The 27,510-nt window shown below is 38.9% G+C and overlaps 1 protein-coding gene across 11 annotated transcripts in view; it reads left to right on the top strand.

The window, feature by feature from the left end:
* Positions 1 to 27,510, top strand: part of MCTP2 (multiple C2 and transmembrane domain containing 2) — a 245,083-nt gene that overhangs the window by 98,326 nt on the left and 119,247 nt on the right. For 10 of the 11 annotated variants that reach the window (XM_025437491.3, XM_035714286.2, XM_035714285.2 and 7 more), the window contains 5 exons: positions 57 to 92; positions 11,074 to 11,238; positions 13,476 to 13,606; positions 24,657 to 24,843; positions 27,125 to 27,218. In XM_025437491.3, the coding sequence (XP_025293276.1) occupies positions 57 to 92; positions 11,074 to 11,238; positions 13,476 to 13,606; positions 24,657 to 24,843; positions 27,125 to 27,218 (613 nt within the window). Of the gene's footprint in view, positions 1 to 56; positions 93 to 11,073; positions 11,239 to 13,475; positions 13,607 to 24,656; positions 24,844 to 27,124; positions 27,219 to 27,510 lie in introns of those variants that run through there. The other variant, XM_025437494.3, reaches the window with a different exon arrangement.

Genomic DNA, 27,510 nt, shown 5'->3' with positions numbered 1-27,510 from the left:
TCTATTTCTCTCTTTCCTTTTACCATTTTTCATCATTCAATGGGTTCAATATCCAGCGTTGGTCAAATCGGAAGCGACTGAGTGCCAGCAAGGTAAATGTACCTGTTTTTTTCTTTACATCATTTGGGGAAAAGTTCATCTTTGTACAAACACAGACATACACATGATTGGTATTATCCAACTGTCATACATAGTAACAGTATTCTCTTCCTCTCACTGTTGCTACGAATAGAAAGGAAACAACCTCCCTTTTAAATTTCATTTTAAATGAAACTTCATTTAAAATGAAATTTAAAAGCGGCATAGCCAGATGTTTGAATGTATACATGTTTTAGTGGTGACATTTTATATGTACCAGCCATGTTAGAATGTTCCACTTCATTAAGCCTGGATTATTTGGAGTGTAGTGCTGTTAGAATTAGCCCTGTAGGAAGTTATATGCCACTACATGGAAACTAGCTTTGGTGTTGTAGGGGCAATGAAAAGATTAATTGAGAGGAATATGTGGTATATTTTATAAATCTCTTTTATATTACTCTTATATTTACCATTTATTACGTTGGTTGCTGAGAGTTTCTTGAAAGATTTCTTCATGAAGTACCAGGGATTTTTTTTTTTTTACATTGCTAGTATCTTTTTAAGCAATTATAAACTGTTGTCCAATTTGTAAAAGCTCTGCGTGTATCAAGGTAGAAAAGCATGATTTATCTGGTTATTAAATTAGTACTTTGTGAGTGACTACATGTCAAAATTGGTGTGAACATACACAAAACCAGAAAAGTATTTATAACTTAATTTTGCTGCTCTGCTACTTTTAAAAGAGAAAAAAAACAACATGGCCGTGATGTGCGTGGGTATTTGGCAAATAACCTGACGATCTCTGTAGATGCATTTGCACACACTTAGGTGCACAAGTGCACGCCAGCTCTCATTTCCAACCTCACCATACAACAGCTATTTACTTCTCTGTAAAATAAGGTGATTGAAACAAAGGCTTTGTGAGTTTGTAAAAGTGCATGTGTGAAATGGGGGGGGGGGGGGGCGGAGAGAGAATTGTCCTCTGACTAACACTAGGCGTTTGAGAAGAAAGATGAACTTTCTAAACCTTCCTTTTTAAAATCTGAAGGAATCAAAGCCCGCCTTCCACTAAAACGTATATCCTTTGCATTTTGAACACTCTAAAAATAACTCCAATAAGTTGTTTTGTTCACCAGGTCACTTGGTTTGCAAGACTCTGGTTTCTTGGTTTCTTTTTGTTTTTGTTTTTGTTTTGTTTTGTTTTGTTTTAGAAATAAAATTAAGAGACAATAAATAATAATGTGCAGCTGTCTCAAACATTCCCCTAACTTTTGTCTTATTCCTTTATAGTCACTAGAGGGTAGGAGAACATCATTTCTTGCCACAGAAGGGAGCCCTTCTCTTGCTCTCCCATATTAAGAGCTTCTGTAACCATCCGAAGCAGTAAAGTTTCCCGGCATGCTTTGGAGAAGCCTGACAAAGCAGTATTTTCTCGTTTATTGATTCTGCTGTGCACTAAAACACTGGTACTGTACATCAATAACCATCTTTAGTTAGGGAGCTCCAGCCTGTGGAAGAACATAAAGGCTAGAAAGAAAAATTGTGAGCTTGGGGAATATTGGAGCCTAGGGAGGACAAGAGAGGTTATGGGAGGATGAGCGAAGGAATGAGGAGGGAGACAAGAAATGTTGACGGCCTGGATAGAGACATCACAAATGCGAAAGGCACAGAGGATCCTGGAGAGCAGTATTTATATCTGTCCTGTGGTCTGGTGTCTTACCACAGAGCTGCCGTGTTCTTTTTTTCCTTCTCTCGTTGTGGTTTCTAGAATTTTGACTTCAGTGCACTGGGCTCTGAGACTTAATAAACGCCCAGACCTGGGGCATGTGTTTAATAAAACCTCAGTGGAATAGAGCCGTGGAAGGCCACTCCTGATCTTACACGGGAGGTGTGCTTTGTAGGTTGATGAAGGATTTCAACTGATGGGTCGACTTTTTTGCTACTTAAGAGTTTGCGGTTTTTGGAGGAAGATTCTAATTTGACTTATGAAAATGAGTCCCATGGAAAATCTGTAGGCGCAGTGATTAACCCTCTGTAGATGTAGTTAAAATGCCCTGATCAACCTATCTTGGTATTTTTTTAAACTGTAAGCTTCTTTTTTTTCTCTTTTTTTTTTTTTAGGATTTCCATATTATATTTAAAAACGAGGTAACAGAAGTTTGACATAGAGAAGATTACTATGCTATGAGTATCTAAAATTTTACTAGTCCTAAGTAATATATTCTCTATAAAATGTCATTGACTTTTTCACCTCAATCTTACTCTTTTAATGGCTTAACTTTATTTGGGTAATTGCCTCTTAAACCTCATGAGTTTATAATTTTGCACCATCCAAAGGGACCCAGAATGTCAGACTCTCTTCTAAAGTGTTTTCTTACTAAGTTGACCTTGACCGTAATGTGGTAAATATGTAGAAATTGCCTCTAAAAGTGGGTTTTGGTTTCACCCAGGGCCTCTGTTTACCTTCCAACGAGCATTTTAGCTTGAGAATTGAGAATTTGACTTAACAGGGCCTGAATCAGATAACTAGTTCTTTTTAGACAGTTATTCTACATAATCTTTTCTGCTAATAGGTCTGTTTCCAAACCTTACTCTTTTTCTAATGCATGTAACACTTAGAAAATTAACAGCAGTGACTTCTCTAATATCAGATAGTTTAATGCGAGGGAAAAAAAAAACACCCATAGTGATAAAAAATGGAATTGAGAAATCACTGATCATACCCAGGAATATGTGGGCATACACTCACCCACATCCTTCCCCTGTGCTTGAATTTGAGTGTGTGTAGGTCCTGTGGCTGACCACGAGTCCCCTTCCCTAGGATTTCCTTTATTTTACATGCATTTGCCCTGCTGTAAATCTCTATATTTTACATGCCCCCCACCGACCACTGTTTTATGAGGACTATGCCAGCAATCTGAAGTAAGAGATATGACCTATACCACTTTTTATATATATATATGAAATTAGTTGACTCATGGTAATGTCGATTTTTTGGGTTTCTATCAGCTTTATATATTTTTTAAAGATTTTATTTATTCATTCATGAGAGACACACAGAGAGAGGCAGAGACTTAGGCAGAAGGAGAAGCAGGCTCCCTGCAGGGAGCCTGATGCAGGACTTGATCCCAGGATCATCCCCTGAGCCAAAGGCAGATAGATGCTCATCCACTGAGCCACCCAGGTACCCCAGCTTCATATTCTTATATCTTTGTACCTCTCTGTTATTACAGAGACTGGTAACCACAGAATATGTCTTCTAGGTTCCCCGGTCAGGTAGTCTCCCATTGGCTTTATGCAATGAGAGGAATTGTAGGATACTACAGTGTAGGAGAATTTCTAGGGTATCTCTTCCTTTTCCCACTGTTTTACATGCTGTCTAGACATGGACTGTGTTTTGCATTTCTCCTTATACTTGCCTTGGTTTCAGCTTCTACTAGGTGAGTCTGACTCTCTAGTCTTTACTCTTTTTGCCTCGCTTGCCTGGGGCTTGCAGATCCTCAATTCCAGGGCAAAAATCCAGCCCTACATCTGTGCAAGTACTGTTGTAACACAGCCGTTACATGTACGCATTGTCTCTAACTGGCAGGGGCAGAGTTGCCACTATATTGTAGTTGGCACAGAGACCTAATGGCCTGAAGCCCGAAGAGTTATTCTGTGGACCTTGGCAGGGAAAGTTTGTCCTCCCCCGCTCCAGCCTGAGAGTGCTAGCGAGGGCTTCCTCCTGTGGCCTACCTTAGCTTTTCTCGGCCCTGTCTGTTTGATCGCTCAGTCATCCTATACCTGGGACACTAGTTCTCTGCATTATATTCCCTCTAGTTTCAGTACCAGGAGTGGTTCGCTTTTCCTGTTGGATTCTGATGCAACCTATAGGAGCTAAGCCTTTGCTTTTGGCTTTTATGTATGCTATTAAAATTGTCATTTTCTTTTCTATTCTTGTTTTTTAAGATTTTATTTATTCATGAGAGATACACAGAGAGAGACAGAGACACAGGCAGAGGGATAAGCAGGCTCCCTGTAGGGACCCCAATGCAGGACTCGACCCTAGGGCCCCGGGACCATGACCTGAGCCAAAGGTAGATGCTCAACCACTGAGACACCCAGATGCCCCTAAAATTGTCATTTTCTTTGTAAGAATCATGCATCACATGATGAGGGTTCTGCATGAATTTAGGTTCCACCATCTCTGGTTTTTCTTCTCTTTAATTCCTTTTGCTCGGTCTGTCCCTCTGTTTCTATCTGACATCTAGGACTTATGGAAGGCAGTCTATTAATCTATGTAACTATCTCTATCTATCTATGAAGGCAGCCTATAAATCTATATATCTTTATCTAATCTCATCTGCCTAATTTCTTTGTCTATAGATCTGTCTGTATCTCTTTAACCTAATTTATTTGTCTGTATGTCTGCATCTGTCTACCTAGACATCATACTGCATGGGCCCAGTGCCAAATATCTGAACCCTGATGCCTCTGCTGCCTTGTTATGAAGTCTAGGTCAGCATTATCCTGGGCAGAATTACTTCTAAGGGCTTTCCTCATTTCCAGGGGCCTCAGTCCTGCTAGGTTAAGACCACAAATTTGTTGGCATTCTCCAACCTTGTGTGTGATCCGGACCAGAAAACCAGAGCCACAGCCTTCCTAAACTTTTCACCGAATGTCTCCTCGCAGTGACATAAAAGTCTACTTTGGCCCAAAGCCTATCACTGAGCACATATTATGTTGGCTGGAATACTGTCCTGAGGATTCAGAGATGAAATGGGCATGGCCATCATATGATTGCTGAGTCAGCGGGAGACAAGAGAGTAGGGAGGTAGGTAGGGGTATTCGGAGGGCCTGGTTAGACTTTGTACTAGCTTTGCAGGTGGGCTGAGTGCTGGGGACAGAGAAAGACTGCAGTGAATCTTATCAAATGAGAGGGAGGAAGAAGTGAATTGAGATATGATTATATAAAATAATGTAGTCCATGGCAAGTGCTCCAAAGCATTTATTATCAGGCTTCAGCCAATTGAGTTTTCAAAGTGGAGTCCCTGAACCAGCAGCATCAGCATCACCTGGAAATTGTTAGAAATGTGAATTCATGACCCTCCCCCCACCAACATTTCAGACCTCTTGAATGAGAACTCTGGGGATGGAGCCCAGCAATCTTTTAGCATGCTCTCCACGAGATTCTAAAGCATGTTCATGTTTGAGAACCATTGACATAGACTTGAGTCTGATATGGGGTGTTGGATGGGAAGAGGAGCAGACGAAGCTAGCAGTGTGAGAAGCATAGACCTCATAAGCCAGTAGCTAGTGCTGCTAAATCTTAGGAAGGACTAGGAATAGGGTGAGGCAAGAGCTGTGCCAGGAACACAAAACAATGGAAGGGATTTAGGGGCCAGACCTGCCTGTTGCAGAAGCCTCAGAGTGAGTGCCTTGCTTGCTTCACTAATAGGGAGGTAGGACAGTCCTAGAAAGGCATGTCCCTGAAGTATTTTCCCTGAAGGAAAGGCATAGACAACATTTAACTTCAAAAACTTCTTAGGGGTTAGGGTGAAAAAGAAAATCCTATTGAATCATGTGGCCTTCATTTTTTTTTTTTTTTCACTTTAGTTTTTAACGACAGAAAGTGCACTAGCAGCATTTTCCTGGTCCTAATCCCTGAGAAGTAGGTATTCATAGATTGTATCAAAATTTTAAAAATCTTAACCTAATTTTTATTTGTGAGTGCAAAAATTGAGCAATGGAATTTTTTTTTCACAATGAAAAAGTGTTAAGTTTCCCGTAAAACTTTTTTTTTTTTTTCCGTAAAACTTTTATAGCTAATGTGTCTATACAACCTACAGATTATTCATTATCCTTGGGACTATAATCTAGTTCTCATGTACAAATTTAAATCTCATGGTCCATGTCCATGTCCTTGTGGGAAATTTAAAAGGCTTTCTTTATATGCTTATGCAAAGATTTTTGTGTGGTTCTAGGAGAATTTATGCCTACAGGATCCTCTTCGGGTGATATAAGAAGCTGCCAAGAAGGAGCTTCTCTGGGAGCCTGTTGCATGAATATATGGATCTTCTCATGTCATGCTATAAAAGCTGTTGACAATGAACAGTTGTTTTACATGTTAAAAAAGCTTGGAAGGAATATTTCAGGGAAACCTTTTGTAGACTGAATATTCTCCCATAGCTTTTCTAAGCAATGCCGGCAGAGCTGAATCTCATATTATTGTTCATTTAGCTTACAAAGTTATTTTTTTCCATGCATTTGTTTCCATTGACACCTCCTTTCTTACAATGACTTAGGAAAACTGAATAATTAGAGTCAAAATAGGATGCACTGGTGGTGTCAGAATATACATTTTTATACTCCCATAACTGAGATCATAGAAAAAGGACCCACACAGTAATTTGGCACCTAGTAGGTAGGTCTTCCTAGAAAAGTCTTACAAAAATATTTTCTCACTGCCCCTCCTTTTCATTTCTGTTTTTAAAATTTGTTTGATATTTTGTCCCACCCAGGGGAGTGCTGTGGATAATCGTCCTGTGGTATTTGTCAGCATGGTCTGTTCTGGAGTGTGGCATGGCCAGCTGTAACATTGCTTTTGATGCCTACAGGCTGTGGCCTCAGCTCCTGGACTGCATGCTACTCCTTTCAAGATCTTTCTTCTCTCCTAACCTCTCCGCCATTCTTCCTGGCCCATGACAGAGAGGAGACACCTCACTGACATGTCTGTCATTTCTGGGTTTTCTTTTGCAGTCATGCCAAGAGACTGGAGTCCACATCACCATCTTCCCAGCATGCCACTTGGCTAGAATCCTCAAATAAAGCATCTGGCCAAGCTATAATCCATTTTATATGTCCTAGGAATGATAGCCCGTTCACTGTTTTGAAAGTCTGTTCCTAGATCACAAACTTGAAGATTCTCTACTGTTGGGAGTGAAAGTTCCACAGTACTTATCTTCACCTTTGTTCCCTTTTTACCCTGCCTGCATTCTCCTTGGGATTGTCATGACCCAGAAGTAAATTGTTAGCTGAAGCTTTTCATTTTCCTGAAAGTCAGTATGGTTTTTTTAAAGGATTTATTTATCTGAGAGAGAGAGAACGTATGAGGGGAAGAGGGAGAGAGGGAGAAGGAAACAGACTCCTCACTGAGCATGGAGCCTAACTCAGGACTAGATCCCATAACCCTGAAAGACCAGACCATGACCTGAGCCAAGAGTTGGATGCTTAATCAACTGAATCACCCAAGTGCCCCATGAAAGTCAGTACTTTTTTTGTTTTGTTTTGTTTTTGTTTTTGTTTTTAAAGATTTTATTTATTTATTCATGATATATATATAGAGAGAGAGACAGAGATACAAGTAGAGGGAGAAGCAGGCTCCACGCTGGGAGCCCAATGCGGGACTCAATCCTGGGACTCCAGGACCATGCCCTGGGCCAAAGGCAGACGCCAAACTGCTGAGCCACCCAGGGATCCTCGACTTTTTTTTTTTTTTAAGAGTTTATTTATTTATTTATTCATGAGAGACACAGAGAGAGAGGCAGAGACATAAGCAGAGGAAGAAGCAAACTCCCTGTGGGGAGCCTGATGTAGGACTTGATCCAGGATCATGCCCTGAGCCCAAGGCAGATGCTCAGGTGAGGAGCCACCCAGGTGCCTCAAAAGTCACTTATGTTTCTAAGTTAAATATCACACCTTGTATTCACTGGTAATAACTAATGTGTGTGCCTTGGATGGGAGTAACGATTTCTGTTCAGAAAAAGGGTGTGGATTTGGTGGATTGGGGGCTGAGGAAGAAAGCGCCTATGAATGAAACAACATAGGAATAGTGAAAGGTTCTGATCCTTTGGGAGGAAGGAGAAAAATAACAAAACCCTGGTGTACTATATTTTATCCTTTATGTCGGCTGAGAAATTAGGGTCAGGACCTAGAAACTTTGCTCTATCTCCTGGTGTTTGTTTCAGCTCAGGTGGGGTGGGTTTTTCCTTTGATGGGTCATTTCCTTCTCTCCTTTCACATTCCAAGCTGCATTAAGATGACAAATTTCACTTATAGGCTCAGGCACAGACATGAAAACCTGAGCTATGGAGTTAACAGAGTGAGTGCAGAGGAGTAGATTTATTGTGAGGAGACAGGGATTGTTTGAAGAGTGCAAAGGATTTGGGGAGCCCAACTCTGTATCAGAGCACACACAGGATGGCCCCAACTGTACCTGTCCCTCCCCACCAACTCTGCTCTCAAGCCCCATCTCTTGTCCAAGGCTGAAGACAAACGTTAAAGTAATTAAGACACTTCTTTAAATCACTCCCCTACCCCAGAATATGTTGCTCATGGGCGAAACTTTATTTGGACATAACCTTGTAGCGGCTTTTGCAGAAAGATGGAGGCAAAAAGAAGTAGAATAAAGGCCCTCTGTGCTTGTCTATATCTGAACTCTGCAATAAATAGTTCACTTTTCCTACTCTGCCTTTAGTAAGGGGGGAAAAAATCTTGGACAGCAAAGAGCAAGTCAGTCACATCAAACACGACTGCGTTAAATACTAAAATGTTCAAAGTCCGACTGAGATAGATAAAGGCTTTGATGGAAAGTGGATATTTCCCAGGGACATTACAAGCAATAATCCAGATGTTATGGTGTAATGCAACGAGTGTCCGTGGATAGATCAGGAGCTCCAGCCAAGCCGAGCCTGATGGAGGCTTTAGCCTTGCCCTCCCATGCTGTTCCGCCATATGGAACCTATCTCTCGGCCCCCTTAATAACCAGCTTTGGATTCCATTTTCACAGAGCTCCTAGAGCTAAGTGGGGCTGTTTTATGGACAAGTTAGATAGAAGCCTTTCCAAGATAAACATCCAATTTGAAATTAGGACATACCAAGCCACAAAATTATTTTAGGGCATATTTCATGGAAGTGCTGCCATTTTTCTTAGGCAATTGCCAGACTGTACAATGCCCTTTGATCCCATGTGGACATTACTCCCTTCTTTATAAAAAGGATTTTGAAATAGTTGCAGTGTTTAGGGAGGAATATATCTGTCGGAACTTTGAAGCATGGCCATGGGACAGGTCATGCTTTAGCTGGTTGGTTGGCAAGTCAAACTTTAAGAAGAAAGAAATTAAAAGAAAAGAAAGAATTGTAACAGGATATATGAATCAAAATCTCATTTTCCTTTTAAAAATAGAAGTTTTCAGCCAGTGTACTTAATAAGATGTATTCAGTGTATCCAGATCTATATGCTCACACAGATTTATAAACACATGTGAGTACATTTTTATATATGTGTCTATATATAGACTGTGTTATTAACATGAAATTGCTTAACTTTACTGATTTCCTTAAGTTTCATTATTGAATATATTCTATCCTCAACCAAACTGGAAACAGAAGTTAAGGAATAATTGTCCACATTGTCCCGAGGAAAGGGATTTTTTTTTTTTAAATCCCATGCACCCTCCCTGCTCTGTCTCGGCACCTCCAAAACTCCTGTGCACATGTGCCTGCATTTTAAGAGAAAGGCAGCACAGGTGTGAAGTTTGAAAATGTAGATTTCCTTAAATGTGTGTTAAGGAAGTCATAAAATGACCAACTAAATACTTGGTGTGGCATTGCTGCATCATTTATTAAAAGTGGTGGAGTGACACGTGTTGGATGAGGTAAGCTGGTATATAATTAATATGATACTGACATACCATTTGTTGTGATAGATTGTAACTAACTGGTGTCCAAGCGAATTGGTGTCGAAATGATCTCAAAGATATATTGAGTAGATGACAGGAATGAATATATAGTGTTAGAAATTCATTGCTTTACTATGGTGCTTGATGCCATTTACATTCTCCAGTCCATTTATTTCTCCTTCAAATAAAGCAGCCTAGGATCATACCATTTCACGTATTGAACAGCGAACATAAATGAACTCTGCCAACAAAATGCAGCATGTGGATCATGTGGGGATCTTCATTCAAACAAACTAACCATAAAAAAGACATGGTTGAGACCTTAAGGGAAATGTGAATATGGGCTGGATATTTAACGATATTAAGGGAATTATGGTTACTTTTGTGGAGTGTGATCATGGCATGGTGCTTATGTAAAAACAAATATGCTTTCAAATATTTCAGGTGGAGAAAAATAGTGAAGGGATACATGAAATCAGAGTGGCAAAATGTTGAATCAGATGAATAAGTATGTGGAGATGTATATACCATTCTCTCTGCCTTTGTGTGTGTTTGAAAATTTACATAATAGAAATTAAAAATAAATAAAATGTGCTTGTCCTCTTTATAATTTAATAATAGGGGATGTTTGCTTTTTTCTATATTCTATTTAAGATGTGTGTGAGTGTGCATGAGTATAATAATTTAGAAAAGGAAGAAAATAAGTTAACAGTTACTGAATCTCTACTGGATCCCAGGCACAGTGTTAAATGCTTTATACATCTTCCTCTTCCCTGCAGATCTGCAAAGCTTATTTGGCTGGCTAGCTGATTGCAGGCTGTATGTGGAGTTGTGACTCTCACAGTGGTGTTGGGCTTTTTAGTAGTAGCCCAAGGAATACAGGGAAGTGTGGACAGATTTGAGTGTGAAGGATAAATTCAAAACTATTACTTCTAAATACCCAGAGGTATTTTGCTTCCCTGCAAAGCAATGCCTTATGCTTCTCTCTCGGTTTCCCAGAATGCCTTTCTTCCCTTCCTACTATTAAAATAACTGAAGGCCCAGATGAGGAATTCCTACCAAGGAGCACATCTGGGTGGGAGTATAGTAGGCCAGTGCCAAATCCAAGTGTTTCTCCCAATCATCCTTCACTATATTGTTACAAGTCCAGTGCTTGTGGAGGAAATCATATAACTGTGCTTGCAGGTTTGCAAAATCAATGAAGACTAATAACACTTTCACCAGTCAGGGAGTGCTATTCATAATCCCATATTGAAAGCTGGAATTCCTGTGATCACCAAAGTCACACTCAAGAATTATCAGCAAGTTTATATGTCATCTTCATTCTTTGTTTTAGTCCTCTTTGATACGTAACCTGCGGCTCTCAGAGTCCTTGAAAAAGAACCAACTCTGGAACGGGATTATAAGTATAACGTTGTTGGAAGGGAAGAATGTCTCAGGAGGAAGCATGACAGAGATGTTTGTCCAGTTAAAACTGGGAGATCAGAGGTATAAAAGTAAGGTAAGTTCTGTCAATTCCTTAAGAAGAACAAGATCTTTCACAATAAAGGAACTGAAAAAAAAATGTTTTCCACTCTAAATTTCATAAAAAGAGGAGAAATTTATTTTTTGCCCTCATAACTTTATTAGGAGCATTCCAGACAACAAAATAGCTGTATAGCTGCAGTCAATTAATATACCTTTTGGGTTGCTTAGCATAATTTATTTTAATATAGTAACTGGAGCTAGAGAAGGCTTATTAAATAATAGATTTTGGATGCATGATTTATTTTCGTTTTGAAAATAAGCAAACATTGTTTCATAGATTACAGGAAAGGGATAACTAAATATTTTCAAAGTCCTACAAAAATAAAATCATGTAATATATTTGGGTGAAAACATTCGAGATAACGAAAAATATTTTCAAAATCATATACTCTTTGCTTTCCTCTTACTCGTTAGTATTAACACAAAAAATAGACATTTAATGCTGTTTTTGCTGTGATTTTTTTTTTAAACTGAAGTGTTAGAGATTTGTTTTGAATAAAAGTAATGGCATTTTTTAGCTGCCTTTAAAACTCAATCATCTTACTCTCCTGAAACAAATTCCACTTAATTTTTAATCTTAGTAATTCGGTGTGGTTTTTATTTCAAAAACCATAGTCTCCAAACCATGGTAATGAATTTGTTTTACATAACAGTCAGACAGGAATATTTTCTCGGTTTTATGGATTGGGGGAACTAGGGTACTTGAAAGTTAAGTCACTTGCCAAAAGCCACATAGAAAAAAAAAAAAACAAAAAAAACAAATATTGGTGGAAGATTTTGAAAATAGACCCAAGGATATTTGTAATTTGGGCTTGTAGTGTAGAGGACATAACACATGCAGACAGATGCAGTTGGAAAATAATTTAGAGAGCAAGAGGTGGTCTCTGCTGCATGCTCTTCAGTGCAGAATCAAACATTAAACATCACTTACTCCACCACACGAGTAAAGACTTGAAGCTCACACCGGAGAATCATTCTGGAGAAATGTGAAAAATTCTGGGCGAGTTACAGCAGAATTAGGCAGGCGATTCTTCTAATCAGGTAGTTTCAGGCTTTACCTCACAGCGAATGTACCCAGAGTGAACACATCTGCCAGGGTCAGGCTAAGGATTTATAGAAAAATTATTCATCGCTAAGTACACTTAGCCCTTTGGACTAAGGTGAAGTGCAGAATTAGTCTAGTATTTGCTACAGTCCCCCTTGGGGAATATCGCATTTAATTTGTGGTCGAATATTTTTCACCCCATGGTTTCTAAATTCTGTGATCTGATATATTAAGCTCAGTGTGAGAAAGAGCTTAAATGATACTACATGATGGTGGCTACAGCCGATGTCTGAGTTGTCCCCATTTTCCCTTGCAGGAATAGTTTGACGCTCAGATTTAATAGTTGATGCAGTCTTTTTAGAGCCTGATTGTCAGTGTCTGGCATTCTTGCTCATTTTTATTTACAAATTCAATCTCTAGGTAAATGAAACAAAAGCTAAAACATTTTTAATGGATCAAACACATAAGCGGTTCGCAGTCACTGGGAGAATATAGAAACACTTGGCAGAAAAAAAAATTAAAAAAAAAAAAAAGAAACACTTGGCAGAGTTTTCAAACGGGGCTGGTTACGTTATCAGTGTGGCAGCAGTGGGGCTTCTTAGCTTTCTTTCGCTCAAGTGACTGGATTCAGTAAACTCAGGTTTTAAAACAGGCAGCAATGCACAAGTTATGGGTTTCTCATGCAAGGCATCGGACAGATGTTAATGAACACCTCTGACTGCTAATTTATATACTTCTTAAGCCAGCACTGAATGGATGGGATGTGCTAATAAAAATGTTACTTACTTGCATTCGATTAGCCAATTAGTAGTATCTTTTGTAAGAGAGCCACTGTAAATGTCTACTGAGATATGTTTTATCTGTCTATAATATATATATATATATATATAATTTATGGTTCCTTGTGGGGTAATTCTTGTGGGGTTACTCTCTAACTTGCTGAATAAATTACTGAATCTGTGGGTGAGCTAAATGGGTTAGGGCGGTTTTGCCAATTCCTTGAAACCTCCAAACCCTTTTCGTTCCAAAACGGAAAGTTTAACTTTCTAAGGGAGAGGCATCCCATCACCATCTCCCGCAGTTTAGAAATGAAATGAATGTATGTAGCTGCTGTAGCAATGAATGGCATTTTAAGAAAATAAATATTATAACTGCATGTTTTCTAGACACTGTGTAAGAGTGCAAATCCGCAGTGGCGGGAACAGTTTGACTTTCACTACTTCTCTGACAGGATGGGCATTTTGGACATTGAAGTGTGGGGAAAGGACAGCAGAAAGCACGAGGAGCGTCTGGGCACGTGAGTCTGCTCTGCTTTCTAACTAGTGGGAAATGTGTGTGGAGCTTATTTCTGCATGTGGCAGGGCAGAGAGGATGTCTTGATCTGTTTGAGCATAGAGTGAAACCTCACACCCGCACCCCGGGAGCCATAAGTTAGCTGAACCTTAATCTAGGGAAGAATTTTTCTTTTAACCTGTTAATGTCATTTCCCATTGATTAAAACAGAAGAAAATAGTATGTGTTGGGTATCCTCCTTAAAAAGATGCTGCGTATATATGTTGGCAAAGTGAATTTAAATTAAAAAAAAATAGGGAAAAAAAAAAAGATACTGAGCCCTCTCAAGCTATTTAGGAAATAGCACTGGTTCACCTATACGCTTTTTTTTTTTTTTTATGAGAAGTACAGTACTTTAAATGAATTTTCTCTTCGTTATCATTTTTTTTAAGTAACTCTTTCTTTTCCCTAGCTAATTTTATTGTGAGAATACAGATGACCTATAAAATATGTGTTAACTGTTGATATTATTAGCAAGGCCTCTGGTCAACGGGGGCTATCCAGTAGTAGAGTTTTGGGGGAGTGATAAGTGAGATGCAGATTTTGGACTGTGCCAGGACTTCAGAACAACTGACCCCTGCATTGTTCAGTAATCAACTGTATAGATTTCCAGTGTTCCGTATAATCTTGGTTTTGCTACTTAGCAAAATACCATATAATTTAGTAAGAATATGAAGCTAGGTGTCTCAAGATGATGGGAAAATTTTCAATGTCCTTAATTGAGGGACTCACCCATAAATAACGAGCAATACCATGAATATTATAGCTTCCTTATTGTACAGTACTATTAAATGAAATTGTGCCTGCACTGTGGCTGGCCCATGGGAAGTACCATGGAGACAGTAGTGGAAAGCTCATCTCTGATCTTTCAAATAGCCCTGCAAGTTAGCAGCATTATTTCTATTTTGTGGAGTAGGGAATAGAGTGCAAGAGGCTTACAAATGACTTGGCCATGAACATCAGAGCAGCAAGTGCCAGGCGAGGATTCTGTGCTTTCCAAGACCCAGTATCTTTCCATCAAATCACTACTTTTGTTCATACCATATACATATAATTTGTACACAAATCTTAAATCTAGGATATATGCATTTAAAGGGCTCTCAACAGCTGTCTTCATCTTTTTCATACCAAGGTCTCTGGAACCCTGAGTTCAGGGAGATGCTTGAGGCTCAACCCTTGGAGAATTGGAGGTCTGCTAAAACTTCTGTCCTGAGGCCAGAGCATCTCAAATTTTACCTCTATTCTCTATTGGGATTCTAACTGAATCTAACTGATTCTCTTATTGACAAAAGCTAAAAATTGAAAATGACTCATTTAATAGAACCCCTTCGTTTCACTGACAAGGAAATGCAGAGGCCCAGAGAAGTTAATATTTTTCCATTTGTGGGGTACTTACAGGCAGACATGGGGTGAGACCCAGCTAACCCAGTATTTGTGCACTGTTTTTTTCTGGGTAAAATACTGAGCACAGTGTCTGGCACACAGAGTGCTAGCTCTTCTTGCTCTCATCACTCCATCTCTCATCAGCAGCTCTCCTGAGATGGATGAGTGTACCCATGGAACATTCCTGCTGTGTTTCTCAATGGAGACACCATGTTCCGTCAGACTGTCTAGCATGTTGCAAGATGTTTAGTAAATCTCATCCACCTTATACCCGTTGCTTTTCCCAGTTAGTGTGTGAAAAATATACACACAACACATCCACATTCCATCATACATATCCAGACACCCTCCAGGGGAACAGCATGTCACCAGTTGAGACCTCAGCTCATCAGTATATGACATAACCCTGGATGCATTGCTTTGTGCAGCCCACTTGTCCCCAGCACTGTATTCATCCCACAGGTGGCAGTCATTGCTTCATTGGCAACCTCATGGGCCAGGTTGGTGCTGTGGGGTAGCCAACTGGACCATGTCACACCCTCTGGCTCCTGCAGGAGGTCTTCCCTTGGTCATCCTGCAGATACTGCCTATCTGATTACTGTAGCCTGGTCTCATCTCTCCTTCTTGTGCCTACACAGGGTAAATGAGATAATTCAGACATTTCCCCATACCTCTGACACTTGTCACCACTGTGACATACCAGTGCCCTACCACACCCATGGCAGCAGGATTAGAAACTTTGTGCTAGCCCACAGAGCCAAGAATAAGTTGCGGAAATGCACAAATGTGCAGAGAACTCTGTGTCCCAAAGCATTATCTGAGTGATGGGGATTTGGGCTTCCAGTGATGAATGGCCAATGTATTATTTTAGTAGGTGCAAAGAATAATGCCCTTCTCATTTCACACATCACTGTGCTGTCATGTTTCCTTGACATAATAGGAAATGCTTTTCCAGATGAGTGTTAAGTTTCTACACAGCCACAAAAAATAAGATGTCCCTTTTCTTCCATGTTTTGTCATTGGAGTATTCATTTATTTTAGCTATTTCCTGTTTGTAACTTACATATGTACCTGTCCTGGAGGTCATGATGTCCTTCCTCTTCATGGATATTAAAGGATCTTGTTGGTATCCTTTTCCTTTTTCCTCTCCTGATGTATAAAAATAACAAAAGCATCTCTTGGGAGCTGGCTATACAGTATTACCCTGCAGTCAACCTCCAGGTGGGGTGAAACCTACCCTAAAAATATATACTGCTTCTCAGAGTGAAAGAGGAGATGCTGCTGGCATATTCATATCACAGGCTTATTATGTACTCTTCCTTCTCACTTTAAATTTCTCACTTATTTTCTTCTCATTTCATCTTCTTTGTTGTAATTTTAAGGCTCAGTTATTTTATCTCCCCATGGTTGGGAAATACCTTTTTGCATGAGGCAACTCTTTGACAGTGTGAATGAGTCATAACTGTCTCTTAAGACCTGTTTCATATTTTGTTTTTGGTTAACACCTTGATGCCAGTAATTTAAAGCCCTACATGGCCTCTCTGAGGAAATTCTCATCAGTGAAGCTTCCGTTTGCAGGCAGTTTGACATGAGAAAAGGAACACCAGCTTCGAGTTGCAAATTCAGGGCTTGCTGAACCAGAGAGTTTGCTAGCTATGGGACCTTGGGCAATGAATATGCTTGTGAAATTGGGTTTTCTATCCATGCAAGTGGGGTCCTGACCAACTTATAGGGTCATCATGACGGTCAGCAACAGTGTTTATCTGATACCTAGGTCTTTTCTGAACACTCAAATGTTAGATATTATTATTACTATTAATTTTGAGATTTTTCTGTGTGGCAACAATAGATCCCCATACATTTGCAACTAAAATTATACAATTCAAGAGAAAGAAATATGGCTAGTAAGATTCAGTATACATATATTTTTTCAAAACAAACTTTTTGTAAAGATTATATTTTTATTTTATTATAGAGAGAAAGTGAGTGCAAGTAGGGGAAGGGGCATAAAGAGAGAAAGAATCTCAAGCAGACTCTGTGCTGAGTGTGGAGTCCAGTGCAGGGCTCAATCCCATGACCCTGAGATAATGACCTGAGCTGAAATCAAGAGTCAGACACTGAACTGATTGAGCTGCCTAGGAGCCCTAGACTTTTTGAAATTTTTTTGCAGAAGTTTTCAATCTTCTAGGATGTGGTGCAAAAGATTTTTTGAAGGAAGATTTGTTGAAGGAAGATTTTTTGAAGGAAGATTTGTTGAAGGAAGGATTGAGCAGTGGCATTGGCACTGGTGGGTTGCTAGCTTGGTGACGGTTCAGACATGTGTCTGCCTCATGGTCCTCCAGGTTCTCCTGAGTCACCTGGAGCTTTCTGAAATCCACTTGTGTCCTGGTTCCCCTGCAATCTTCCACTGAGTCACTCCCAAGGGGGTCAAGGCAGGTGACATAAAGGTGCTTAAACAGATCCAACATTTGGTGGGCCACAGTGCCTACCAACTCCAGTGTTTATTTGTGAGCAAAAACAAATCAAAATGAAACAGAAAAATTACTAAAAAACAACAACAACAACAACAAAAAACAAACACACACACACACACACACACACACAAAAACAAGAAAACCAGTCTCTGGTTTTAAAGTCCATCAATGGTCCAGAGATAGTGAACATTTTGAGGGATTAAGAAATAAAGTTAAGTGGAACCTGCTGCAACTTTTAAACAAAATGACTAGAGTGTAAATATAGATTGTCTCATTGTAAACCTGGGCCATTTCAAAACAATTGTATTGCTTTCTTTACAGCATATTTTCCATTTCAAATTGATTATAGAGATTAATCTCTATAGAATTTATTTAAAAAAAAAGATTTTATTTATTTATTCATGAGAGACACAGAGAGGCAGAGACATAGGCAAAGGGAGCCTGATGTGGGACTTGATCCCAGGAACACGGTGTGAGCCAAAGGCAGATGGTCAACCCCTGAGCCACCCAGGTGCCCCTAGTATAGAATTTCTAGGCTTTAGTTTCAAAGTTAAAAATGAGAATGTTCGAGTCCATTTTAACCTGACTGCCTCAGAGTCAGCCCTCAGCCCCACACAGTGCCTTGGAAAGTGACTCTGACATTTTCCCAGTTTAATAGTGACTCCGAAGTGGTGGAGAAGTGGGGCTGGAGTATTTCTCTGGACAAATTGCACCACATGTCGTCGATCTGCTTTTACAGCCAGGCTTGACACATTCACCATTTTCTTCGTGTTCACCCCATTCCTTAGCCTCTGAGATTTACAGCTTTTAAAACTACAGCACTCTTTTCTGCCCCTTGCATTTAAGCTAAAAGCTGACCAGTCTGTAATATAAAACAGGGAATTATGGTAATGAATAAGAGGTTAAAAGCTATCATGGCAAGTGAAATTTGAGCAGGTTTGGGTGACTGATTTGGCAAAATTATGTGTTGAATTAAAACATGAAAATGCTGCCCAATTAATGGAGAAAGACAAGAAGGGAAGTCAGAAACAATGCTCAATCAGCATATTAATTGTCTGGAGGCTGGAGAGGATAGTCTTACTATTTGCCTGTGGCAGAGGAAGAAAACTAGTAATTAAGTCCTTGTCTTTTTCAGGTGAAGAGAACCATAGACTTTTCAATTTGGGAGGCACTCAGTAAATATATTTATTCTCATCCTTTCTTCTGTAGGGGAGGAATTAGTGCACAGTATGTAGTTGGTTAACAGAAAAAACACTGCCTCTGTCATTTGGATTTTTTGACTTTGAACTTCCTTATGCCACTGGCCTTCCTTTGTTTGTTCCTTCACTCTATTTAGCAAATACAGATCACGTCATGTGCTAGATAGCCTGCAAAGATAACTGGGGATTCAGTGGGAAGTGACAGTGATGGATGCTGTCCTCAGACACTAAAAAGTTTGGGGCTGCTACAAGTAGGCAGGCAGGAGATTGGGGGTGGCAGAAGGCAGCCTCCTGGAAGAGAAGAGGTCTAATCTGGAGTCTGTAATGATGGGTGGGTTAGCCTGACAAGGAGATTGGAGGAAGAACTTTCAGGAAGATGGAACATGGACAAAGGTCAAGAGAGGAGAGAGAAGTCTTGAAAGGAATGAGAAGCTTGAAAGGAATGAGAAGGATGGATGGTGTCACGAGATGAGTCCAGAGAGGGGAGCAGAAATGAGGCCACAAAGCCACCCAATTCCATCCTTCTACAAGGGAACAATGATGGCTCCTCTCTAGACACAAATGCATGGGGGACTCTGCTATTTTGTTTCCATAATATGAAGGTGGTTACAGTGGTGGGGCTCTTATTCCAAGATTTTGAGTGAGAATTTCCTGGTGACCTAAGGGCCAGCATGGAATACCTTCTGAATGTCCAGACACCATCACTTGCCTTGTGTGATAATGCCCCAGGAACAAACCTAATTTGCTAAGGCTCATTAATTACATAGATGTTCTGAGTGTGTGCCTTCCACATAGTTCCCAACAGAAGGAAGAACAGTTTTATAGTATCATGGGTTGTCAGTTTTTATTCAGTGCATCGTTGGCTATTTTGCCAGATTTCCTTGGGCTACAGTGAGTTAAAAGTGAGGCTTTAGGGATGCCTGGCTGGCTTAGTCGGAAGAGCATGTGACTCTTGATCGTGGGGTCATGAGTTCAAGCCCCAACGTGGGATGTAGGGCTTTCTGAAATAAATAAAAAATAATTTTTAAATGTTATGCTTTCAAAATTATTTTTAGGTCAATTTCCCTGATGCTTTTGTCAGTGTGTTTGTATTATCAGCATCCAACCTTGTAAATTTTTAAGATCCTGACATTGATGTAATTCACCAGGGCCAAATTATTAACATTCCTCTAGATCAGGGGTCAGCAAACTGGAGTCCATGGGCCGAATCCAGATGGCTGCCTGTTTTTGAATAAAGTTTTATTGGATAGCAGCCTTGTTCATTTGTTTACATTGTCTAGTGTTGCTTTCATATTACAAGGGGGCTTGAGTAGTTTCAACAAAGACCATATGCCCCATCAACTATAAATATTTATGTTATGGCCTTTCATAGAAAAAGTAGTTTAAGTGCTTATTATTTATTTATTAATTGATGTGATAATTGAAAAATTCATTATGAGAGCCATTTAGATCATATACCTGGAAACTGAGTTTATTTTTCAATGAAAATTTGCATATACACCAGTAAGCTAAGCTTTCATAAATGCTTCTAAAAGTTGCCATTTGTGTAGAGTTTAGGAAGAAATTTAGAAGATTCAAAATGGAAGAGAAATAAATATGTAACATCACTTGTAAAATTTTAGAATTGGACAGTGAGTCCACAGTTTTTATTGGAATGAGAAAGAAGGGAGGAGTAGGTGGTGGTTTAATTTGCCCATGAAGCTGGGCTGAATCTCTTCTAGTTCTCAGGGGCTCATCCTACACTGTGTCCATAATAGGTAACTAAACAGATAAAGCCTTGAGAAAGAACAACAGATTCTGTGGTGCTTCAGTAGCACCAAAAGAGAATTAAGAGACCAACTAAAACTAAATCGTTTAGTATTTTCTCAGGGAAGAATCTGATACACTTTAGAAAACAAACGAAGACACAACCTAAATTATCCTTTCAAAACTTTTGTCTTAAAAATGTCTTTGATGAATGTCTTTCATAGTATCTATTATATCTTAATGGACTGTAGAGTACTTATCTTTATTTGAATCTAAAAAAAACGATGGTTTGTTCACACAATACTTACCTTTTTGCAGGAGGTTCGGTGAGTATTATGGTGATGATACCAGAAATTTTGAAAGACAAATCCTTTATATTTTTAATTTATTTTTTTGCAGTTTTTATTTTAATTCCAGTTCGTTAATATACAGTGTTAGTGATAGGTGTACAATATTGTAATTCAAAATTTCCATACATCACCCAGTGCTCATCACAAGTGCCCTTCCTAATCCCCATCACCTATTTCCCGCATCTCCCCACTCACCTCCCTTCTGGTAACCATCAGCTTGTTCTCTACAGTTAAGAGTATGTTTCTTGAATTGTCTCTTTTTCTTCCCTTTGCTTGTTTGCTTCGTTTCTTAAATTCCACATATGAGTGAAATCATATGGTATTTGTCTTTCTCTGACTGACTTCTTTCACTTAGCATTGTAATGTGTAGCTCCATCAACGTCGTGGCAAATGGCAAGATTTCATCCTTTATGGCTGAGTAATATTCCATTGCATATAGATAACCACATCATCTTTTTCCATTCATCAGTCAATGGACACTTGGGCTGCTTCCATATCTTGGCTATCGAAAATAATGCTGCTATAAACATAGGGGTGCATGTATCCCTTTGAATTGGTGTTCTTGTATTCTCTAGATAAATACCTAGAAGTGCAGTTGCTGGATCATAAGGCAGTTCTATTTTTAATGTTTTGAGGAACCTCCACACTGTTTTTCACAGTAGCTGCACCAGTTTGCATGAGACAAATCCTCTTTAAAACTTGTTTCTTCTGCTTTTGCTGATAATGCAGTACCTCTTCCTAGCTTGGAGTTAATATAATTCGTCCAGCCTCTGAATCACCTCCAGAGCTTCTGGTTCTCCTTCAGACATGAGGATGAGCTGGAACTCTGCCGACTGAGATTGGAATAGAGTAAATTGGGAGCCTAGAGGAGAGGTTTTTGTGTGGAATTCATTCCTTTTCTTCCAGAATGTGGAAGTAAATGCGGAAGCCAGGTGGGTAGAAGAGAGGCAGAAGGTAACTCAGTTGTAGAAAGTTTATAGAAAGTCATCTTTAGAGGGGGCGCCAAGCTGGCTTTGTTGGTAAAGCATGTGACCATTGATCTCAGGGTTGTAAGTTCAAGCCCCACGTTTGGTGTGGAGCCTACTAAAAAAACAAAAACAAACAAAAAGAAACATCATTAGAAGGGAGCTAATTGTTCACCGTGTAGGAAGGGTAGCTGTAAAATAATCCCTAATTCTTAAGGTATCAATTCTCCTAGTGGGGCAGGAACCCTCAGAGGCTGGGTCATAACCCATGTGCCAAAGGATCAACATTTATGATTGACATGATGACGATATATCAGTTTAATTTGTTGTTTCAAGTCACCATGGAAGTGAAAGTATTTGGCTGAATCCACTCATTAGTTAGCTGAGCATGTAGAATCCATTAAATTTGTGCAGAGATCCCCAATCTGTTGTCTTTGGGGCTCTTTTATCTAAAATAGGCAAGGCTGTTTTCATGCAGGTGTTCTTTCTTCAACATCCAAACAATCTTTAGAAATGGAATAGGTGCAAAAGTTTCACAGGGGAGAGAAATGGCTAAAAAGTTTGTGGAAATGTGTAATTTCTGAGAAGAAACCCAGCTTTTACTTTGCATTTTGCCTGGTACATGATTCTGATGAGTTGTGCCTTGAAACAGGCACTGAGAAAGTTTACACAGTTATTATAAAAATGCTAATATTGCTCACAGTCTTTTTAGATGACTTTTTAGAGTTAATGTAAGGTTCATTTTGAATTACCCGATAAAAACTTATTGTATGAATCATTTTTAACTCCCAAATATTATTTGTTTCTTGTCTTCAAGTAACTTCTGGTTGTTCAAAAAACAAAACCACTGCTACAACAGCAAGGTAAAACTCAAAGGATGAAAATAAATTGTCATTACTAATGACAGAAGATGATTGTGCCATAAATAGGTTATTGCTAATTTGGACTAATGAAAGTGACCACCAGAAAAAAAAATTCTTACAAATTTGGATCATTTATCTTTCCATAAGAAAGAGCTTTGTTCAATGAAAGTACACATAACAATGTAAAATAATGCTTAGCAATGTATTCCTAAACTATATTTGTTAAAAATTTGTGGGTACTAATTTTTGTAGAAATGGCTTAAAGTACTTGACATTTCTTTCTTTCCAACCAAAATTCCTCACTTCCATACTTGCTTATGAAATAAAAATATTCAGGAACTCCTATTTTCATGTAGAAAACTTTAAAAGCTTCTTTATTGTTACACAATTTTTTTTTTGATTCAAAGCAGAGAGGATTATTTAAAAAGATATAGCTTTTTTTGTGACATGTCTCTGGTAGGAAATACTTGATGAATTTATTACATACAAAAGCTCTAATTGCCACCTCTTCTTATAACTGAAATCACTTTTGGTAATTAGGAAATAAATACCCACAAGTATTTAATTTTATAGGCACATATAAAGTATTAAAATATGTATTTTTTAATTTGGTAGTAAAAACTGGTATAGACTTTTAATATTATGGGTATTTTTCTCTTTAATTGGGAAGGGATTGCAAGGTTTCAATTTTATTAAACTGGAACTCATATCTAATTGTCATTGCTTTATAAATGTTGGATAAGGTTACCTACTTTTAATTATCTGCAAGCATACAAAGTCCATTGAAGATTTAGGGTAATATCAGAAAGGGAGACAGAACATGAAGACTCCTAACTCTGGGAAACGAACTAGGTAGGGGTGGTGGAAGGGGAGGAGGGTGGGGGGTGGGGGTGAATGGGTGATGGGCACTGAGGGGGGCACTTGACGGGATGAGCACTGGGTGTTATTCTGTATGTTGGCAAATTGAACACCAATAAAAAATAAATTTATTATTAAAAAAAAAGATTTAGGGTAAGAATCCATCCTTGTCCCACATTGTGAGAGGCAGTGCTTCTTTATAAAGTCTTGAATATTCATCTCATTCAATAGTATGGGGGGAAAATGGGAATTACACACACAGGCACATCCACACACAAATTGCAGCTAGGAACCACCACTTCCTGCCCTCCCTCCCTTGACTTGACCCTACCTTTTCCATCCACCTATGTGTAAACAAAGCAGGTGTGGTCCAGGCAAACCCAGAGTTTTCAGTGTTAAAGCAAATAAATGGCTTAGCACCTCAGCCCTCCTTTTTGGTGTTTGTTTCCATATATAAATGTGTTTGAGGTTTTCAACAACGCCAGAACATTGGCTGTTAAGAGACGGAAAACATGCAATTTATAGCAGATGGGTGAAGCCTTTTCCTGGCAGTGTTGCTGAAATGGGATCAATCAACAGCACTTCATGCTTCATTTGTCCAAAAGCAATCCACCTGGGGAAACCCTGTGGAACTGCGCCTATTAGGAAAACACCTTAACACGTTGCTTTAAATAAAAACCTACCAGTTGGCATTAATCTGGAAGAAAATAGTTTCTCCAATGAACCCTTTGCCACCTGAATTTCTCTTCTCTTTTTTCCTCTTTTTGAATCATGACCCTTTATTCTCTTTGCTGGCAAAAGATGCAATACAGAGAATCCATAGAGATCCCTCATCCATAGAGCTTGGATTTTGAACTTTTTTCTCCCTAATTCTTGAGCTCATGGTCTTTTTACAGACCTCATGGGGCAAATATCCGACTCTTCTCTTTGCACTCAGGGTCCCCTCTGTGCTGCCTTCTCTTTGGTTTCTTTACCACCTCCTCTCCTTAATCTTGGAGTGTGTTAGGCTGGCAGTGAAAATTAAGAGCCAGAGGGAGCCCCGCAACTTTCACTGTGCAAGTAACCACGATGAGCCGGAGTGAGGTTTGGGGGGTGAGGAAAAACAAATCAGGTGCTTTGGAGGTTCAGAAGTGGCCATGAGTTAATCCTTTTTCTTTGATTCCTCCAACTTTTCCAGGTGTAAAGTGGATATCGGGGCCCTGCCGCTCAGGCAAGCCAACTGCTTGGAGCTGCCTCTAGAGAGCTGCCTGGGGGCTCTCCTGATGTTGATCACACTTACTCCCTGTACTGGAGTCTCTGTCTCTGATCTCTGCGTGTGCCCCTTGGCAGACCCCAGCGAAAGAAAGCAGATTGCCCAGCGATATGTGAGTGCTTTTGCCTTGTTACATCACCCCCCACCACCTCCACTTTTGATTTGAAACAAGGTCTCTGAATTTAAAAGCTGCATGAAAAGAGATCTTTGTCCAGAGTTTAATGGCATGTCTCATAAAACAAGACATCAGATCTAGAGGTTAATGCACTAGCGAGAAGGTGAAAGTAGATTAGAGTTTGCGATTTTCAAAGCCCAGAACGGTATTTTGAATTTTTAGTTTTTAGAAAGTCATTGCAGAACATTGAAATCCATGAGGCAAAATTGTTTAGTATGTCTGTGTGTGTGTATATGAATTTTAACATAAGTTCACAAAAGCTTTTTTTTTTTTTAATTAGCCATAATGTTTGCAGTGTTAAAGCTACCTTTCCAGAACCTCTCAAGATCAAGTGAGAGAGTGCTTATGTCTTAGAAAACAGCTCAAAGCCCTGGACAGACACAGAAAGCCATTCTGTACCACTCTGGATAATAATAGCAGTTTCTGATTCTTGCCTAAGTAGCTGCAAGGAGCTTAAAAGTCCACTCAACATTTTTAAATCAAATGTCTTCGTGCTCTTGATTTATTTTTTGTACTCTGGCTTTCTAGGTGCCTTTATTTGCATTCTGCTTTCATCCTACCTTCTTTTAAATCAATATGTTTATTTTACGGCCACACATGAAAGGCATGTTTTAGAAAAGCGGTATGAAAACGAAGCAAAAATGAATCCCTATTTAATGGGAATATTATTCTCAGCATAAACTTTAGTGCCTCCATAATCCTTCACTTTGAGGTGTATTGATTAATTGAATAATTCTTTATCTTCAGGAGTTAAAAACTTAGCTACACATTGTCAACACAGACTATGCATGCCCAGTTGGTATGCTTTAAAAGAGTTTCTACAAAATCCACTTATTAATATTCTCTCTGATGACTGCAGTTAAGCAAATAAAAATTTGATGGTAAATATTAAGATTTCTCCCCAAACTTTCCCGTAGGTAAATTGCAAAATTTGCCAAATTTATGAGGGGTATCATATATTTATAAGGTGACTTTAGATAAGATCATAATGACTGCTTTGAATAATGCCTCAGGATGTGAGGAGTACTCCGGGAAAATAGATTTGAAAAGGCTAATCAGAATAGAAATATCAAGTGTTTTGTTTTGTTTTTTCAGCGAAAGAGCTGGCTAACATGTTAGAAGGAAAGAATGCCCTGTCATAAAACACAAGTTCCAGACCTCTTGTTTTTTAGCTTGTAAGAATAGATCATCTTGAAGGCATTTCCACATTTAAACTATAAAAGTATTTTGTTTCAAATATTTCCTGATTAGCTTAAACTAGTTTTTTTTTCTTTTTTGTTAAGTTGAAAATAAACAGCAAAAACAACTTTCAGAAGTGCCTAGAAATGGTACATATGAAGTTAAACATGAACTATTATTCAGTTATTGTTATTTTATCCTGAAATGCCTAAAGAACAAGGATTTTACTGTCTTCCCATAAATCCCCAAAGCCTGCCTATCACAGGTTTTTAGTTAACCAATGATAGCGGAAATACTATATCCTAAAGTTTGAAAGCAGAATCTTTTCAGCAGATGTGTTCTGGAGGCATGCAGAGATAGTTTATCTGCTTGTCTCATGCACCATTTCTGAAGGATTCAATGTATATGCACAGGGAATTATTCTGCATTTTTAAGAATTATCAGTAGATACATTCAAGTGTTGGCTCATGCAAACTAAAAAATAAAATAAATGTGAATACAGGGTGATACTAGATGCTCAGACTCTAATTTAATGAGCTGACTAAAACGTGGACCAGAAAATGCATCGTATTTCCATCCTCACTCTTTTTCCAGTGGTAGTAAGTATCTGTGAAAGGTCCAGATTGAGTCCTCTGGTATCCATAAAGTTTGTACTAATGAGGTCAAAAAAATGTTGCCTTTTTGAGTGACTTAAAGTTTCATTGAAGAGAAAGAAGGGGAAAAAGAGAATGAATATAGCTCCACACACATTTTCCCCATGGGATATCTATGCTATCACCAGGAGGCAGTGTTAAATGTAGATTGTGTGTGCTTTGTGATTGGTTTATTTTAAAACTAGTTCATTCTCAGTCACTTTAATCTGATTTCTGCAAAAGCCTAACTGTCCCATTGACTGATAGAATGCATTTTGGAACTTTCCTGAGCTTTGCACCAAAAAAAGTGATGGTAAATCCGGACTGTACTTCTTGTAGGACTTTATGGCAGTAAATAGTATATTAGAAAGCTATTTTCATGTATGATCTACTTTTCTCCCCTTCAGTGCTTACAGAATTCCCTGAGAGATATGAAGGACGTCGGCATTTTACAAGTGAAGGTTTTAAAGGCAGTAGATCTCTTAGCAGCAGATTTCTCAGGTATAAACATCTTTCATTCAGTTTCGTTTTTATTTATTTCCTGTTTTGAAATGATCTGATGGCAAAGCGAAATCTTTTAATAAGTGGAAGCATATACAAGCAATCATGCTCTTCCAAAGAGAGTAATAGAAGGGAAAAAATGATGTAGTCAAGCAGTTTTTTTCACTTACGAACGTTTTTCACCAGATTATTTTTTCAAATAATTTTACTCTGATTAGATAATGTACTAGTCCCATTGGCTTTCAAATATATTTGTGGATGATTAGTGCCACGACTTCTTTACTTGTTAAAT

This window comes from Canis lupus, chromosome 3, assembly GCF_003254725.2.
Source record: "Canis lupus dingo isolate Sandy chromosome 3, ASM325472v2, whole genome shotgun sequence".
In the NCBI taxonomy this organism is placed as follows: Eukaryota; Metazoa; Chordata; class Mammalia; order Carnivora; family Canidae; genus Canis; species Canis lupus.
This window is presented reverse-complemented; position numbering and strand designations above follow the sequence as displayed.